Source organism: Chaetodon auriga, chromosome 7, assembly GCF_051107435.1.
Source record: "Chaetodon auriga isolate fChaAug3 chromosome 7, fChaAug3.hap1, whole genome shotgun sequence".
In the NCBI taxonomy this organism is placed as follows: Eukaryota; Metazoa; Chordata; class Actinopteri; order Chaetodontiformes; family Chaetodontidae; genus Chaetodon; species Chaetodon auriga.
In genome coordinates this window covers 13143801-13163069 of record NC_135080.1, presented here as the reverse complement: position 1 = coordinate 13163069, position 19269 = coordinate 13143801, and the positions used below count along the sequence as shown (strand labels likewise).

General features: G+C 42.4%; 1 protein-coding gene across 2 annotated transcripts; it reads right to left on the bottom strand.

The window, feature by feature from the left end:
- Positions 1-321: 321 nt before the first annotated feature.
- cpda (carboxypeptidase D, a) lies at positions 322-18985 on the bottom strand. Of its 2 annotated transcripts, none has more exons than XM_076734963.1 (21): positions 18175-18985; positions 16412-16659; positions 11924-12066; positions 11618-11787; positions 10783-11201; positions 10483-10674; positions 9596-9763; positions 9271-9380; positions 9035-9137; positions 8577-8719; positions 8313-8482; positions 7918-8220; positions 7603-7798; positions 7281-7416; positions 6930-7076; positions 6467-6565; positions 6304-6368; positions 5917-6048; positions 5544-5729; positions 3490-3592; positions 322-3299 (listed from the first exon to the last, which is right to left on the bottom strand). In XM_076734963.1, exons 1-21 carry the CDS (start codon positions 18822-18824, stop codon positions 3073-3075), a joined length of 4110 nt encoding a protein of 1369 aa, XP_076591078.1. In that variant the 5' UTR covers positions 18825-18985; the 3' UTR covers positions 322-3072. The 2 variants fall into 2 exon arrangements, with proteins under 2 accessions (XP_076591078.1, XP_076591079.1); XM_076734964.1 differs by having other exon boundaries at positions 6304-6365; positions 18175-18983.
- Between the last annotated feature and the right edge of the window lie 284 nt (positions 18986-19269).

Below are 19269 nucleotides of genomic sequence, written 5' to 3'. Positions count from 1 at the left end.
GTTTCAAGCTGACATTTGTAGAAACTATTGCAGTTTCTTTTTTATCCTTGTTACTCATTATCAACACATTCAATTATCTGGAAAGAAATATACACACATATACACAGTGCAAAGCAAAGATAGTGGATGGTCGTTTAGTCCACTTTATGTCAACTGTTTTTGCCTGAGCAGGTGAAATTGAAAATGCAAGAAAAAGGCAGTAATGCAGACTGATATACATTTGGCATTTAACTTAGTATGTGCTACATCCCTGCAGCCTCAAACATAGCTCTTTTACTTAATTACTTACAGGATGTATTTCAAAGAAGAGTAGCAGCACCGTACAATGCAACACAGATGTTTTATTTCATTGTGTTTTGAGTATTTGTGCCTATTCATGGTGAATATGAATCGCACTTCCCACTCACAATCAGCAAACATTATTTACAGTTGATTCCAGTTTATATAAAATCTTCTCACCACCACTGCATGACCCTGACATACGCTCACTATTCACAATCCATACACACGCACTCACAGGTAAAAGAAAGAAAAATAATATACAAAATTGTCTCTAAACAGATATTGGGTTTAACTTAACTGATGACAGTTGCATTTGTTTAAAAGGAGAAGCAATGCATGGCTTCAAAAAGTAAATAGAAATCAAGGCAAATTCATTTGTGAGCAAGTGTGTATATGTATGTGACGAAGAGCATGCATAGCAATCACAATTTCAGACCTGATTTTAATGATCCAGTGCAAGAATTTGAATCAAGTTAGGAATGATTACACATGGATTAAAGAAAACCATCATTTCAGTTCTTGACAGTTCACCTGATTTGCTACAAGATGCTTAAAGTTAAATTCTGTTCCATGTTGGACGTAACACATGATCTCCAACACATCTGGCTTTTTCCTTCTCCAATAATGATGCACTGTACTTGCATGTCTGCACACTAACCTGCTCTGCTGGTTTGTCTTCATAACCCACTTTAATTTATTGTCTACTGACGACTGAGCTTCTTTATTGGTATGCTATGCAGGAATTGTTAGTTACTGCTTGTAAACAGTGTTCAGCACTGTGTCCACCATTTGCGTAGTTTCCTTTCAGATGTGCGATGCTTATCTGGTACCGAGTTGTTACCTTACTATAAGGTCCCGACCACACCAATGCACGGTTACAGGGAGCTACACATCCATATCAAAATAAGAAAATACAGTCAGAGGTCTCAGCAAATAAACAGACCATAAACTCATAGTAGGTCATCAGTGATGTTTGAGAGAGATTTGTATGAGTCTATACGTCGTTTTTTTTAGGGAAAATCCTGCATAGTGGACTTTCAACATGAGAGAAATGGCAAATCACATCATCATTCATACCAGACGACATTTCTGTTCAAAGCCACTAAAGCAATCTGTCAGTAGCCTCTTTCTCAGTGTCCCTGACAACTGCCTGAGGACTATGAGCATCTCTTACATTTCATATTAAACCTCAAATTAAGTAAAATTTACACCACAATGGTAGATATGTACTGAGTAGCTTTAAGCTTCTGTGTGACAAAAGTCTCAACTCAAAGGTCCGACCACAGCTCACAGTCGAATGGATTGTGATCTATACGCACTTTGGAAAATACTTCTTTGCACTGGACCTTTTAACTATGTACAATGGGTGGCTCTGCCATTGATTCGTAGACCGTGATCATTAAAGGACGGACAAATCAGGTATAAGTTTTGTACTCCAAAGTACTGTTTGGGGAATAAACACTAAAATATTCAAATGAAACCAGACTTGATATTGCTTATGGTGAGAAATTATACACATGGTGAGAATGCACAAAAACAGGGCACACACTCAATGTGACATGCATGAAAGCCAGCATCAACTTTCCATGTACAGACAGTTTCAAATTGACCTACAACAAACCTAAAGTTGAAACAAAAAAAGGGAAAAACAAATACATTCTTTTATGATTACATCTTCGAGATCCATAGTTTTCTCCCTGGCCAATGATATGGGACAATCCTTGCTTCCCATTTAGTGCAAGTGACCTCCATGCATCATGGAGCACCCTGCACTTACTGGGAAGGGTTTCGTTCAAGCATTTCACTGGTAACAGATTACTCCCTGATGCCTTAAAGCTTCTCAGAAGCTCACCCCATTATGATTTGCCAACACACTGACTCACAGGGGAAAAACAAAAAAAAAAGAAAGAAAACTACTGAACCCTGAACCCAGGCCGGCCAGCCTCGAGTCATCTGTGCAGAAACAGTGCAACACCGGCATTCAGCAGTCCATTAATCATAATTTCTCTTTTCCTACCACCTGAGTATAGGATGGATCAAATTTCAGCATGGACCAAGTATCTATTTACTATGCTGCTGTTTTCTATCACACACTACACCCCGAGCAGACTGTAAACTTTACAAGAAGCCAAGGCACAGTATTGGATTCAGTCTCCCAAAGGCTTGGACACTTCAATGAGGCAATGCTGTCTTGGATAAAAGAAAAATCTCTAATTTCCTAACTCAAAAGCAGTGTTGAAAGAAAAGGCGTGATATCCGTGGGGAGATTGTGTGAGATTGAGCACTTTCATCCAAAGTTCATTACACATCCACTTAACAGTTTATTTGGACTTATTGGCTGGAACCTCTCAGCCAGGCAGGACAGGTAGTGGTCTAAAAGAGCACTCTTGCATGGCTCGGAAATGAAGGGCTGTGGGACTTGAAACCAGGACGGACGGGGGCCACGGTGGACCAAATCTTTTTTCCTTTCTCTCCGTCTTTTTTAATCATTTCCCATCTTTTTCTCCTGATCCAGTCAGGTTGAGATGAAGCAAAAGAAAAGCCAGCCATCGAGTCCGGACACCAGCAGGGACGCTCTATGGATTAATTTAATAGCACTAATAACTGAGTGACTGGGAGGGTGCCCCCAGAGCTTGTTGGTGTAACAGAAGAAAGTGTCTTTACCACTCGTATCATGAGGAGAGAGACAGGCTGCCTAGATTTGAACCTGTTCATTGTTGGCCAGGGGTTAAATAAAGGGGGAGATCAAAACAAAATATTGAGCAAGCTGCCAAATTAGTGCAACGCTTCTCAGATTTTGTTGGCATACAGTGTCTCCTCATCGCTTTCACTCTCGTCCTGGAACTCGTGGGCAAGCAGCGACTTCTTGGAGCCCATAGACGTGAGCCGGATCTCGTCTTCATAATCATCTCGGTGCTGCCGCAAACGATGGAAGCCATCTTTTTGACGATTGGACTTGGCTGCGCACACACACCAGATGATGCACGCCGTCACCACCAATGCTGTCATGGAGGCCGCTGTGAGGAAGAAGAGAGTTAGTGCAACATACAGCAACTACAAAGCAGGGTATCTGTCAAGACTTTTAGCACATCACAGATAAAACACAAAAAGACATGCTGGAGGCTTCATTTTTAAGTGGACAGGTCAGATAATGCATGAAGTGAACACTGGTTACAAAAGCAAAAGCATTTTCATGGACATGCTTACCTGCACTGGCCACCACAAACTCTCTGGGCAGTCCGAAGATATTATTGTCCATGTCAAACTCAATGATGATGGAACTAGCAGCTTCATAGGACGATACCACCACCTGAAACACAGCAACAATTCAATAAGCCAGTATAACAGCAAAATTCATTATTCTCTGTCAAACATCAAAATCTTTCTTTACTTATTTTGGGTGAGCAGCCTCTGAGCATAAAATGCAAATCACTGCAGCCACTGTCGTACATATACATCTTAAAAGCTGTGGCAACGTTCATCAAGGTTCTTACAAACAATGCCTGCCGACTTAAAAAGGTCATTACTGCATGTTGGTGAAATTCAAATGATGGTTCTGCATTTTCACTCCTGTTTTTTGTTTACTTCTTTACTAACTTGGATTGAAAATGCAACAATAAAAAGAAAACATCAAGCTTTACCACATCTTCTTATCCATTGTGGCTGTTCCTCCAAAAAGAGCTCAAAGGCATTTGGCAGTCTGCTCAAGATCTCTACAGAAGTAAGTTGCTAATCATTTAATTAGCCAGCTTCATTTGCAGGTGTGACTGCTTAGTTCAATCTGCTGCAGGCTGTCTCATATGCCTAAAATAGGATTGGACCGCTGGCTCACAAAAATCCAAAATTACTCAGCTTTCTATTGAGAGTTAAATTACAAGAACCTCAGAATTCACTTTTTGTGAAGTTGTCTCTCATTCTTCACAGTGTCATTATTTAAGTGTAGTTTAAAAACCTGACTCAAAGCTCTGGAAATAAGGATTTCAGTCCATGTGGTTTCAGACCCGACCCAGTAATGTGGTCTGAACACACATTCACAGAGTCGCTGCTTAACAGTAAGTGCACCTCTTGATCCTAATTTCTCTCCATGTTTTAATTATCAGTGTGGCCTGCTGGCTGTTTTCTGGCAGAAGAAGCACTTACACAGGCATCCAAATGCACTAAAACTAATGTCACTTTACTTTCCAGAGGAATGAAATGTGTCCTTATGGCCTGAGGCGGAGTATTCGGTGTCCTAGGAAATATGGGGAGACTATTAAAGAGAGAGTTTACATGTTGGCCCCCTGTTATGATTTGGACTTTGTGTGTGAGCAGAGTGAAGCAGACCCCCAGAAACCCCTGGATGACAGGTATATAAGGAACGCAGCTGTTCTTCCAGATCTCAAACTGCCCCACAGCAACGGAGCCCTCACTACTGCGGAGAGGACCTCCAGCAGCGCATCAACTAGTCAGCCAGGACCACTGATGATCCACGGCTTCACTGTACCAGAGTACCAGCAGACATATCATTCAGTAGTGGATCCCCTGCTCTTCAGTCCATGCGGGAAGCTCACAGCCTACAGCCTGGAGCTGGGCTGTCGCATTAAGGAAGATCTGTTTAAAGAGCTGGCCTACCCCACCCTTCAACTTTCAGAGCAGCCAAGTGGAAAAGTGGAGGTGATGGAAAGATTCTGTGTGCTTCGCCCTACACCTTTCATAGACATGGACAGTAATGGGAAACCACAGTGATATTCTCCCACAGACTTTCTATGAGTGTGCTATTTTTTACGTCCTTGATACTTCATTTATATCATTTTTGTTTTCCTTGAAATGCACAAATTTACACTCAAAATGTTTATTGAAAAACTGTCAAATGTTTGACACTTTGCAATGAAGCTCCTCTTTATAAACAGTTTCAGAACATCAAATTATACAAGACCAGTCAAGCCAAGATTTGTGAATGCTGCATTTTAATTGGTTCATATCTGCCTAAACTGAGTCCGACATGATCCAAAGTATGTAAGCTTTAAGTAGGCTAAAATAATGCAGTGTACTGTATGAGTGTATGATCACACCTGCTCAACGGAGCACGTGGTTGCAACCGGGGCTTGTCTGATATCTGCTTTCTAACACTTCCATAAAAATCTATATTCAAAACATGACAATGTAAGCCTCTTATTTCACTCAACATTATCACCAGTAAATGCTTTAAATTATCTAAAATATCTCTTCCTGACACCTGATGTATTCCCAACCCCCATAATAAATGCAATGTATAAATGTACCTCTTGACGTTGTTGTTGGTAGCCATCAGCGACAGCTTCAATGTTGTGGTTGCCGGGTGCCAGCAGTGCATGGAAGTAGCCGCCCTCTGCAGTAAAGACTCTTACTCCCCCATTCAGCACGATGATCGCCCCAACAATCGGCTTTCCACTCTTGTCCCTCACCACGCCACGCACCCCTTTATGGACCTAGATGGGGCAGACATGAAGGGAAAATTAAAGCTGTATGATGATGGGAAAAATGCCGTAAATGTCTTAAATAGCTGAGATTAGTTACAAAGGTGCAAGTTGTACAATTGTTAAAAAATCTATATGTAGCAATGTTCAACAAATCTTTAATAACATCTTCATGTGCTGATAAAATCTTGCATCATACCTCCACCAACATGCTAAGAAGTGCCTTCTTGTTCTCAGTCCAGAGCGTGGCCAGCTGCTCAGCAGGAGGGAACAAACAGCAGCCAGTATACACTGTGATTTCTGGACAGTGGCCAAAGTCCATACTGAAGTCCTAAGAAGACACGTAGACACATGATGACGCATGAGACGGCACTGGGGCAGAAGCCCATTTTTGGCTTTGTTTTACTTCTCATTTGATCTGATGGATTATCCCCAAAATAAGATCACAAAACCACGAAACAAGCCACAAAATTAAGCATGCTTCTTTATCATGTCTTGATAAAATCCAAATACTACACAGTGCCAGCCTGGAGGCCTTTTTAACTGCAGTAACTCCCATCATGGACACTGCTGTGGAGAGACTTACCTTCATGCTCCCCATGTGACTTTGTCTCTCTGCTGCCCTCATAACGCCATCTGGGATGTTGCCTACTGAGTAACAAACAAGTTCCATTAGCTGTTAACTACTATCACCGAATGAATGATATTCCAGCATAATAAGAATAATTCACAGTACTTAAATTACATACTCTGCCCATTATTTGAACATCCAGTGTCCCCGAGGTGCATCTTGGGGTGGTTGTTGGCATAAACGCTTGCCAGGTACTTCAATGTGCCCTCATTTTCAACTGGGGAAAAAAAAAAAAGATTACAGCATATAAAACCACACAGCCAAATTCAGTTCTATCAAAAATGTTTAACAACCATCAGTGCTGAGATGGTGTATCATTTGTTCTACTCTGCAAACTGCTGTTATATGATGTATTTCTATAACTACAAATGAAAAGCTTTCGGCTGTGAGGAGAAGAACATCAGTGGTGCGACTGTATTTTTTTTTTTGCCATTAATGGGGGCAATCGTAAATGGTGTAATCCTCAAAGTGATTCCACTTCAAACACTCTAGATGAAGTGATTCTAATCTTAATGAGTAAATGTGTACTCTACATTCTAAAAGTACTGAAACAAAAGCACGTTTTTGCATAGTGGCGTTACCAGACTGGACAGGCTTGTCATAAGGGTAAGTAGCTACGAGGGAGCCTCCATCGAGGGAAACAGACAGAGTGTAGCCCTTGTCTAGAATCAAGTCCATCATCGCTCTGGTCTCTGGTTGGCTCTCCACCACACGCTGAGATGCATTGCCTAAAACAACAGGAAAAAGGATGGCAGACAGGAAATGGAGTTTTTAAATTACACTTAGCTTTTTATGGCACATATATGTACAAGAAGTGTCTTTGTTACATTCACAACAAATCTTTGACAATTGTAGACTGAATCAGCAGAATGGATCTTCTTTTGCCTGTTTCTCAATTCAACTGCACACACGCAGAAATCCATACAACTCACCAAAGAAATCTGTGTCCAGATCCTTGCCATGAGCATTGGTCGAGCCCTGGGTGGAGGTGCACTGTCTCTCCACGGCCTGCTCTCGTCCATCCGGGTTGATGGAGGGCACAATGACGATGCGGGTCTCATTGATCAACTAGGGGTGGGAAATGGAGAAGAAATAATTAACAGGCACGGCTGAAGTACATACTGTATTGACTGGGAATGGTTCTTTCCTGTCAAGAAAAAGTTACAGTACAGACTTAATCCAATCCCAGACATGAAATTAATACACAGTCCAGGTTATCAAACACTATATTTCCTGAGGGACCTCAAAACTCACACTGGTGATGGCTGGGTTCTTGCCATAGTTGATACACAGGAAGGCAGCAAACTCCAGCAGCAGCTCTGTGCCCACTGGGGCATTGCCATGGATCCCTGCTACAAAGCGGATCTTGGGCTCAGACGGCTCAGCTTCCCCTGGTTTGTTGGAGATTTCCAGAGCCCAAATGGTTCGAAACTCTACACTTTGGCCCAAACTGGACACATGAGAGAAGAAATCAGTATATAAGTCAGTATTTGAAAAAAAAAAAAATATGAAACACAGAGCAGATCTGGACAGCACTGACAAAATTAAGAAGGTTTTAAGTCCCCCCACCTGTGCAAAGAAGTAATCTCTGGAAAGTTAAGTGTGAGGCCTCTCACGAAGCCGGACAGCTCTTTGTATCCTCGGTAGCGGAAGCTGTTCTCTGTGGCTGTGCTCCTGACTAACTGCTCCAAACCCTGGCCTAGAGAGAGGTTCTTGATTAAACTCTGGAACTCCTTCTCAGATGGGTTCTGGGTGGGTTGAGGACCATCAAGAGGCTGGCCATTTGGGTCTGAGTGTACACGTGTCAGTCTGAAGTCCACCAGCTCTACTCTGTCCTTTGAGACGGTGGCGTAGGTCCTCACAGATTTATATCTGGACAACAGATAGAGTTCATTTATGTTAATAGCACAGAAATATACAGAACTTCATGGTAAATGTTCTTGCTTGTGAAATCCAAACCTCACCCATGAGCAGAGGCAGTGATGGAGTAAGTCCCAGGAACCAGCAGTCTCCAGTAGTCTCCAGTATGAGCTGTGGTGACATTGTGGTCTATCTCCTCCACACTAATGGTGGCATTGGGAATACCTGTACCATCCCTGCTGTCAGAGACGGTGCCCTTTACTCCACTGTGGACCTACAGAGACACATAACCACATAAATATGAGTAGATTCAAACTGAGTAAAGTGAGGAGAAAATTCGGGGTAATGTTAAGATTGGTGTTTATTACCTGGTGAATGAACTGAAGCAGGGCTCGTCGGTTTTGCTCCCAGTATTTTGGCAGATCCTTGGCCATGGGGTACTTCACACAGCCCAGCTCAATGGTCACCTCAAAACAGTTGGTGTTTAAGTAGTTCCAGTCCTGCATGCCACCTGGAGAAAAAAGTGCTCTTTTAAACTCCAAACAGGGGTTAATTAAATGTCCTGATTGACTGCACATGGGCACAGAGCGTCAGAATTTGGCAAATATACTAAATTTCCACAACTTAATTGCAATAGTGTATCAACTACACTAAGTTTGAAATCACCAAAGATGTGTGGACAAATATTATTCTCTAAATAAATAAACTTCCCTTATTGAATGAATGAAATACAAATCTCAAACATAAAAGGGTGCTTTGGCTGATTTCCTGTGGGAAAAATATGAAAATGGTGAGTAAAAAAGGAGGATGAGAGATGGAGACATACCAGGAACATTGTACCACTTGGCACCGTTGGTGATGCCGTCCTCAAAATATTCATCAGGGTACAGGTCCTCACAAGGGTGTCCATTGTGCATCAGCGGATTCTCCTGCACACACACAGAACACACAAGTGAGAACTCAACAATGAGCACTGTTGTAGTCAAGTTTCAATTATAACCTGAAACCACAAGCAGACATTATTCAAGTATGAAACAGATCCAACAGCAACTGTCCAGTTACCTGTGAGTAGGCTCGAGACACCTGCTGAAAGACTTTGTCATCAGGTGACTGACTGTACTGAGTTTTCCCATTTTTGTCATCATCATAGGGGTAGTTGACCACCAAGGAACCTAAATTACACAACACAAAGATAAGACAGAACAAACCAGTATAAAAAAAAAAAACATCTGAAGTTGTGGTTAAAATCAAATTCAAATTTACAATCAAATTATGTGTTACTGTCTGTAAGAGATTTAAAAAAAAAACATGTAAAAACATGCATAATGTTTACAATTGTAAACAAGATTATTATCTTTGACAGTAAAAGCTCAAAATAAGACTGTGCCTCCATGCAGGTTGGCTGACAGGATGAAGGGGATGCTCTTCAGCCAGCTCATCACAGCTATGGTCTCTGGCTGTCTGGGGTCTGTGATGGTGGCAAACTGGTCTGGGAAGTTTCGGTTCAGGTCAAAATTGTTGCTGTTGTTGCGCCCTTTGTAGCCCTTTACATCACCTGTAAGGAAAGATATGGTGGTGATGAGTCATCTGGATGTCTCTGTAACCACAGCATGTGGCTCCACCTCCCTAAACTACCTATTACGCATCAGCAGAGGCTTCTGGCTAAATAACACTGGTTCTTGACAGTGGTTGTGAAACTTTCCCATGCTTTAAAGAAGTTCACAGAAGCAAGATGGTGCAACTACTGCGGTTTCAACCAGCAGATGAGGTGAAGCCTGCAGTATGTCAGGAGATAACACCTAAGGATGTGTAATTTCACAAAGGAAATGAGAGGAACAGCTTATAAACAAAGAAGAACACCAACTCAGAAAAATGCTAATTGCCCATCTCCTAAACCTATAAATATTTCATGAATACAGGGCATGTTGTCTATTTTAATGTGATCACTCAAGATTTCCCCTTAAAGGAATGTGATCTGGTCATTTTGCAAACCCTGTGTCTGCTGATAGCTTTTGGCAGCGTACAGTACACTCAAGAAATGCTACTCATGTGATCAAATTACTGTTCAGGTCCTATTACGTTACAACTCTGCTCATGTATCCAAAGCACTACATCTAACACTTGAGTGACCTATATACTAAAATATGTGCCATAATGTTACAAGTCTTAATTTCACACTGTGCAGGTAGTGCTACTTTATTGTTGCCTGTGCAAGACCTTCTTAAGCACCTTTCACCTTTCCTGTGTGTGTGTGTGTGTGTCCCTTTCTCTTACCTTCGGTGGCTACCTCATAGCCATCAGGGTTCATAGAGGGCATGATGTGAATGCGGGTACTGTTGACCAACTTGGTGACTTCCGGGTCAGTACCATAGTTACGGCACAGGTACTCGATGAGGTTGAGCAATAACTCTCGGCCCACCACTTCATTCCCGTGCATGTTGGCTATATACTTAAACTCCGGCTCACCTGACATGGACACAAAATAGGACATCAGCGTAAAAAATTCCGAATAAAAGATACAAACAAAAGGAAGTATTCCATTAAAACTACTTTAAGTAAATGTTTAAGACATACCGTGCTCATGGACTGTGGGGTTGTCTGAGATCACCATCACATAGAGCTCGCGCTCTTCCACAGAACGGCCAACTGAGTAAAGATGGGCAATGGAGGGGAACTCGCTGTTGTACTTGCGCAAGAAGAGCTCCATGTCTGCATAGCTGTGGTGACGAAATTCCTGGGGCTGGATGGGCTGGTGCTCAGGAGGAAGCAAAGGAGAGATGTTTTTGTTTTCCTCAGAGGGAACCACCCGGGTCTGGCTGGAGTCAGAAGAGTTGGCAGAGGTGGGAAGTCTTGGATCACTGGTGGATGGCATCGAGTGTGTAGTCACAGTGGTGGTACCTGCAGCCTCGCTGACCACAGGTGCCACAGTAAAGTTAAGCTCTGTGGCTTTGCCCTCCAGGACCTGGACACCCTGGACTGTCATTGATGTGTACCTGTCAACAGGAAAAAAAACATGCTTGTGGACTTCAACTCCACCTTAAATATCACAAGGAAGCACCAAAATTAGATGTGACTGATGTTATAACAAAAAAAAAAAATCATCAGTCCTCTGTCTCTGTGGCAGGAAGTCTTTCACCAAACACATTTATCTTCACTTCAGCACCAAAGAGTTGCTCTGTAACTCTCAAGAGGAAGTAATGATGATATGCATTTTTTTAATGCAGCACAGGAAATATGGCTGAAAATTAGAGACTGAGCTTCATTGTTTGACCATCTGAAGAACCAGGTTACAATTTTGGCTTTGTTCACTGTGATCTGGCAACAATCAACAGGCAATGAGCAGTGACAAACACACTGCTAGCTGGGCTGTTACTGGTCAATGTGAAGGAAGTTCAATGGTATTACTCACCCTGGGGCCACAGCTGTGATGTTGTATGTTCCAGGGAGTAGGAGGCGGTAGTAGTCCCCATATTTTCCTGTGGTAAGGTTGTGCTTAATGCCCGCCACCACAATACTGACATTGGTGAGAGCAGTTCCACTGATGGCATCTTTCACATAGCCACGGACACCTATATGGACCTGGAAGACAGCAGTATTGCAAATATCAAGGGCGTGTTGATTGTGGCATTATCCTTTTACATGAACAAGAAAAACAGAAGGTGCATTACAATGTATGGCGATGTATCATTACTGTTTTTGTAGTTTTAAGCTATACCTTTTCCATGTAGGCTAGTAGAGATTCCCTGTTCAGATCCCATTCCTTATGGAGCTCTGAAGCAGGAGGATATTTGCAGCAGCTCAGCTCCATGGTGATTTCCAGACAGTTTCCATTGAGGTAGTTGTAGTCCTGCATCCCTCCTACATAATAAATCAGCAATGTAGTAAATGCTAGATGCTAAAGATGGCATAACACATTCAATTGTAAGTCATATAAAAGAGAGGGATTATGTCTAAATCCATGAATTTAACAAACGTGTACAGCATGTAATGATAAAGTAACCAGTGATCCCTCACTCGTGCCAGCCAATTGATCATCAGTGAAAGAAGGTCTATCTGGAAAGGCTTGAGCCTGACTTTGTCTCTTCAACACCACAGTTTAAAGATAGTGTTTAATGTGGCAATAGACAATGACATCTGCAGTTCACCAATCACACTAGCCCCCAAAGTAAGTAAACAGAAAGACACACAGGGGGACAAGTTGTTCGGCTGGCTATCTCACTGAGGCGACGGCAGGCAGTCAGAGGCTCCCTGGCTGGAGGGTTGCCATGGCTGCCTGCTGGGTGGCCACAGGAACCCAATAAAACAGCCACCAGTTGCCACTTTAATGGTGAAAGTGAAAGGGTCACACACCAAACACTGACAAATAACTTAAGCAGAGCAACCAGCTTCCCACCAGCATCAATGAGGAAGACAATCACACCACACCAGATAAATGCTGCTCTTAGCACGAAAGCTTTCACCATCTGTGATCAAAGACACATCCAAACACATTCTTCGACTTATATGACTGCTTTTCCTGGGGTCCACATAAATGTGTTATGGTACACAAACACCTAATACCAAAAAGCCCAAGACTTTACAACACTCACACCACCACAGTTCAATGTGGGTAATGAAGTGCAATGAGTACAACACCGTCACCAAACAAAATGTAAGTTTGATAACTCTACTGCTTGGACTCACCATTTGGTGAAACTTCAGACATTCATACCCATTTTTAATCAACGTGATCTCAGTGCCTGATGTTGAGACCCTCCTGAAAGTCATATTAGAAACTGACCGGAGGAAGTGCAGTAAAGAAAATGCAAAACGCTGCAAGCAGTGATGTGGTGCATGCCTTGGCCCTGAAAACAGGAGTACAAAAATATACACCATGAACACAAGCTCTTCTGAGTCATCCCCGGTCAAAGAACAGCTGTTCAACTGTCTGAAACTTTGTGAGGGTGGCTGGCTGCCAGTTCATTCACTGGAAGCTGAACAGGGCACCTTCAGAAGACGTGATAAACCCTTAACAGCCCATTGAACAAGTTGCAGTTGTTTTTATCAGATGTCTGACAGAAGAGAAAGGCTTAATTTTCAATAAATACGGAAGGGGCATCCCCACTGAGTACAAACACTTGCACAGAGCAATAGGAACCATGCCCTTGGTGCTCATTTTGAATAAGGGTGGTGTGTAGAGATGTGTCAGGGTCGTTCTTTGGAGGGTTTACCCTCTGTAGTGGTAGGAGAGACAGCAGGGTGCTATGTCAACCAAACCAAGCCCAGCCTTTAAATCTCACCTGCTAACGATGAGCAAATAATGCTACACAATGTGTGAAAATCCAGACTTGGCTGCAACAACATGACAAGCAAACATAGCATCCTTTGTCTAGGTCACAAGACGTTAGTCGTCATCCTGTGGTGAGCTACTTCAAGTATTTTAAACTGAATCAAGTGTGATTCACTAAGAGCAAACACCTGCTATATACTGATATGACTTGACAAAAACACACAGACCATGGCAGCCCTAACCTTAAATATCCTGCCAATGTACCGGATCCAGTGACACACCCTGATCTTAGCAGGAAACCACTGGCGAGACAATGAAGCTAAAGTCAGAGCTGAATATGATGTGTAGGGGTGCTTATGATGCAGGATATCTTTAAGAGTTAATGATACAATCCCAAATAAGTGTATTCTATGTTTAGTCAAGCATTTATAATGATCATCCAGGAGGAAAAACTATTTTAGAAAGTGTTTCTGTCATATGACTGTCAGCAGTTTACAGTGACACAGCATAAAAGTTTGGTTATCAGAGGTCTGAAAGTTCACAGGCACTTTAAGGGCCTCACATTATCACAGCAATAGGGCTGTATTTCCATACAGTTAAATTATTTTCTGGACCTTGTTCTCTTGCATATGTAAAGGCAGTGACCTATATCTGACAACACACACTGGATTGCAATTACCCAAGCCTACAGCTTTGAACGAACAACCCATTAACATTTTTAACACTTACGAGTGTGAATTGACGAAAAGTTGCACAACAAAATGCAAAGAAAAACTAAAAAATAGAACCAACAATATGCACTGTTGCCCCTGTTATGTGCTGAGGGTTACATGAACCAAAATACGGTTCAAAAGTATCGGACGTTCTCCGAGGCCAGGCTGACTGTGTCAAAAGATTATGAGTCCAGACAACGTGCTACGCTGAATCATTATTTCAAGCCCTGACTGCCACACAAAAAAAATCTCCTGTTCCTGGCACATAGCCTGGGCTACTCATTATATCACACCACATCCTGGCCGTTTCCGTCATCTGCCATTAGCCCAGTTTGAGCAGCGACATTTTGACCACTGAGACATGACAGACAGATACAAGCATTGTTCATTTGACTGTTTTACACTTTTTGCTGTCTTTCTTTATCTTAAGATATGGACATTATTGCTGCTAAAAGCTTTAATAACTGGCTCCTACTACAGTGTGAACCCTCTCTGTCTGAACACAGTTTTAGTTGAGAAACTGCAACAAAAAAAACAGGTAATCTTCAGATTCTAGTTTCTGATGACAATCGAAGTCAAGGTTTACACAGAGCATGTGCTAATGGCTTTGGTAATGATTTACAGCTCCAGTTGCCTCAGGCGGTAGACGGCTAGTGTGACATATAGCATAGTATCGTGTTAAGGTGACCTGAAACAGGAACAAATACTATTTTTTTGAAGGAATCCTGGAATTACATGTCAGTTTAACTACATACATTACAAAATCTGAGGGGATGATGCAGGTAAATTAAATTAGAGCAAGTCTTAAAGAAACTAACTACTACTACGCATTTGATCCAAACAATCAATCAATCAATCATGATACAATCATCATCATAGTGTGACATCATTAATGCCCAAAACTCATAATTACGTTCATGCTATACGCTTACAACAAGGGACCCATAAGATGGCTTAATATTGTCCTGATGGATGAGTTTTGAAATGAAGTTGAATGACCTAATTTCAATTTAGGAGCACATGGAGTAGGTGGCTCCACTGATAACATCAAGTAATGAACACACTACGTATCTGACACATTTGAAAAAGAGAAGGTAAGGAACAACAGGAGAGGAAACAAGGTGCCAATTCTGGAGAGTTACGGTTATGCTAATCCAATGGAAATCAACAACTGGGAGAGACACTACCCAACCTAAAACTTACTACAACAAAGCAGAACTAAACAAGAAAAGCAGCACAGAAACCAGAAACTGCAGACACATCACCACCTTCGAAGCCCTCGGACAAACCAACAAAAGTATGCTGATCAAGTTTCTGCCCAGGTGATGCAGAGCAGAGCTGTCTGTGAATGGAGTGCATGGGGAGAAATGAACCAGCATTTACTTTAGCTGGTAAAGACACATACATGCATATGTATATAAGAGATGAGTCAAAGGATTTAACCCAACAGACAAAAGGCCATAGTACGCTCAGTGTGAGCGGTGATGTTACACCTGTTGGCTGCTCTGACACTTTGGGTGATTACAAGCTCCAGCAAACAAACACAATAAGTGGTGCACTCTGAGCTTGAGAGGTTCCAGTTTTTCAGCATTTTAACAACATGCAAACCACAAACCAGGTCACACTATTTAGCTTTTGATCAACACCAATTACAAATGTTGTATGAGGAGTCAGCCAGTTCTATTATACAAAACCCTGAAACCATCTATAACAAACTGCAAAATGCAACTATATGAAGTGTAACAGTGCTCAGTAACAATGAACTTTGCATTTCTACGCTGCATTTTAAATTGTAAAAATTTGTTCATGGGTCTCCTTTAACAGCTTTGAGCTTGTACATACCAGTTGTGCAAACCTGCTCATGCTGCACACAGTCCAACAATAAGAAGTGACTTTCTTGGGTTTCAGATGAGGAGATATCAAGCAGCCGCACAGGTGAGACTGTCACTACAAATATTCTCAACAGGACTTTTATTGAGCTGAGGTCCACAACAGATACTAAACTTAAAGGACGTGAGGGAACAATGGTTGAACAAACCATCCTCTTAAACAACAACAGGTCTTCATTCAAAGACAAAACACACCAATTCCTCTTTGCCATGGAGGATGTGACCCACAGAGATGCACTCAGTCTTAGAAGTGACTCCTCCACCTCACAGCTACAATAATTAGTTCTCAGTCACCAAACTAGGCATTAAAAACAGCATAAAGTGGATCTTACCTGGCACATCATACCACTGCGCCCCATTGACGATCCCATCTTCGAATGTTTCGTCCAGGTCATCGGAACAGTTTGGCTGACCCGTCTTCATCACAGGGTGGTTGTGAGAATACACCTGGGCCAGATAGCGAAACAGACTGTCATCCGCCGACTGGCTGTACTTGCCCTGCCGCTGGTGGGAGGCTGAGTCATCAAAAGGATAGCTGGCAACAACAGTGCCGCCATGCAGATTCCCTGACAACACGAATCTGGAGAGACAAAGGCACATTTTAGAAATAGCCTGAAAGGATAAGTTCAAGCCTGTCCGTGAAGCAAAGAGGGACTTTGGCATAAAATGCATCATAAATCTGAGAGATATCCACTTGATTTGAGGCTGCTGTTATGAGCTTCTTGTTAACCTCAGAATGCCATTTTGCAGAAGAAGAGGGCTGTGAGTCCTGTCCCTCTTCTCTTATATTGGACTCACTTTAGGGATCTGTTATGGGTCAGTATGTACAGCAAACAATCACAGCTGCAGCGATTAATCGATTGGTTGTCAGCTATTAAGTTCATTCCCCAAATATTTGATAATCGATTCATCTGTTTTTTTGAGAAAAAAAAAAAAAAAAAAGTCAAAATTCTCTCATTCCAGCTTCTTAAATGTGAATATTTTCTGTTTTTTCTCTCTTCTATGACGGTAAACTGAACAGCTTTGAGCATCATCTTGGGCTTTGGGAAACAGTTTTTTCGCCATTTTCTGACATTTCATAGACCAAAACAACTAATTGATTAATAGAATCGACATTGAAAATGATTGTCAGTTGTAGCCCTACAAACAATAACTCTTTCAAAGTACATAAGGGCAGGTGAGTATTCTCTGCAGGCGCAGCTGTGATCCTCTCCTTTACATAGTTATGAGGAAAGGGTTTCTCTGTCGGGTTACACGGAAACAACTGCTGCAATGAAAAGTGAAGCTGCTTAGAGGGAAAATCCCTTTATGCATGGCAGCCATCAAACTAGCCGAGCCACTTCAACTGGATGGATATTTTTGCGCATGCATACAGGTTAGAAGTCTAGTACCCAGGTGAACCTCAGTCTTCCACACCCAGGACAGTAGTTCTTGCTAACTTTATTGTGAGTCACACCTGCCATCCCCCGAGGCCCATATGAAGAAGGAAAGTAAGCGAGAACTGTGTTACTCATTGATGGAAATATTTACTAAATTAGGTCTGCAACTATTGACTTTTTTCCTTATCGCTTACTCCAGTAATATTTTTTCAAGTTTTTAGTGCCATTTACAGCTTTATTGGATAGCTGACAGCATGGAGGCATATGTTAAATAAGGGAAAAGCGAGGAGGTTACACCTTTTAGCTGCTGGGATGAGCCAAATATTTTTCTGTTTATTTTATCTTATTTAATAGATATCAATATAATAGACTAATATTAACTAGTGGTTTTAGCTCCACGTCCAGGCAAACCTCAGTCTGGTACACCAGGTCATTATGGTGTCCCATTAGTTCAGTTCGTGACTTTATTTTGTGTCACACACTCTGAGGTCTTAACAAAGGAGACAAAGATTTGAGTTGCTCATTGACAGAGATGTTTGTTCCTCCACTGTGAGGTACACATTGTCTAAAAAGTGTTTGAGATGAGTGGACTTTACTGGAGCCAGTCCAGGCTGAGCTCAGGGCAACACGACCCCAAACAGCTGGACACTGGGTTTGTGTGCGGAGGCTCTGAGGGGACCGTGTGTTTGTGTGCTTCATAGAAGAGAGAGACTCACTGTTTCTCTTGGATCCATCTGATCACTGCCATGACCTCGGGGATACTATCTGGATTGACGCTCGTGCCATCAAACTGGTCAGGGAAGCTTCTGTTGAGGTCCATGTTTTTGGCATTGTTTCGACCCCCGCTGGTTCCACGGCAGTCCCCCTCTCTGGACTTCTCAAAGCCGTCAGGGTTCATGCTGGGCATAATGTAAATATCCGTGCTGTTCACCAGCTCGGAAATACGCGGTTCTTCTCCATATTTAGTCAGCAGGTACTCCACAAGGTACACCAACACCTGCCTGGACACGGTTTCGTCGCCATGCATGTTCCCAACGTATTTAAATTTGGGTTTCCCCGGTGCGTCTACGTTGGGGTCCTTGGTGATCCGCATCACCCACAGCTCCCTGTCCTTCACAGACTGCCCTATGCTCGACAGGTTAGCTATGTGAGGGTATTTCTGGGCTAACCATTGTAAACGCCTGGTTAAGTCAACATATTTGTAATATTTGTCGTAAGTTTCTCCCGTTTCCTCCGTCGAGGGGCTGGCGCGTCGTGTCCGGTGCAGCCTGGCGTCACCAAGGGAGACAACAAGAAAGAGAAGAAAGGCGAAAAGTGGCACCCGTAGTTTCGACGTCGTCGAGAGATGCTCCCAAATGTTCACCATGTCGATGTATCTTCGACTCCTAAACCATTCGGACTTTCAAATTAAAGTACAAGCACCAGGGTCGAAAATTGTATGAGTGTTTGTCTCCGCAGCGACAGACGTATTTTTGCTGTCAGAGACAGTCTAGCCTGCTTGTTTCCATCCACTTCCGCTGATCTCACATCTCACAGGGGCGGGGCTCCAAGATGACGACACATTTTAAGGTGGACTTGTGGAGATAAGAGTATTTTTACTGTAAGTCAGTATTTCCACAATTTAACACATTAACGGCCCCTAAAATGTAACACGGTAATAAATTGAATGTGTTTATTCCACAGCAGCACAACCTGAGTGTGTTTTGTTGACATAAATTGCACAGTTATCCTCTATAACATTTAGGTAATGAATCCTGAATTAGAGCATCTATTAGTGAACTTTTTTACTATGTCTGTCAAGATCAAGGGCC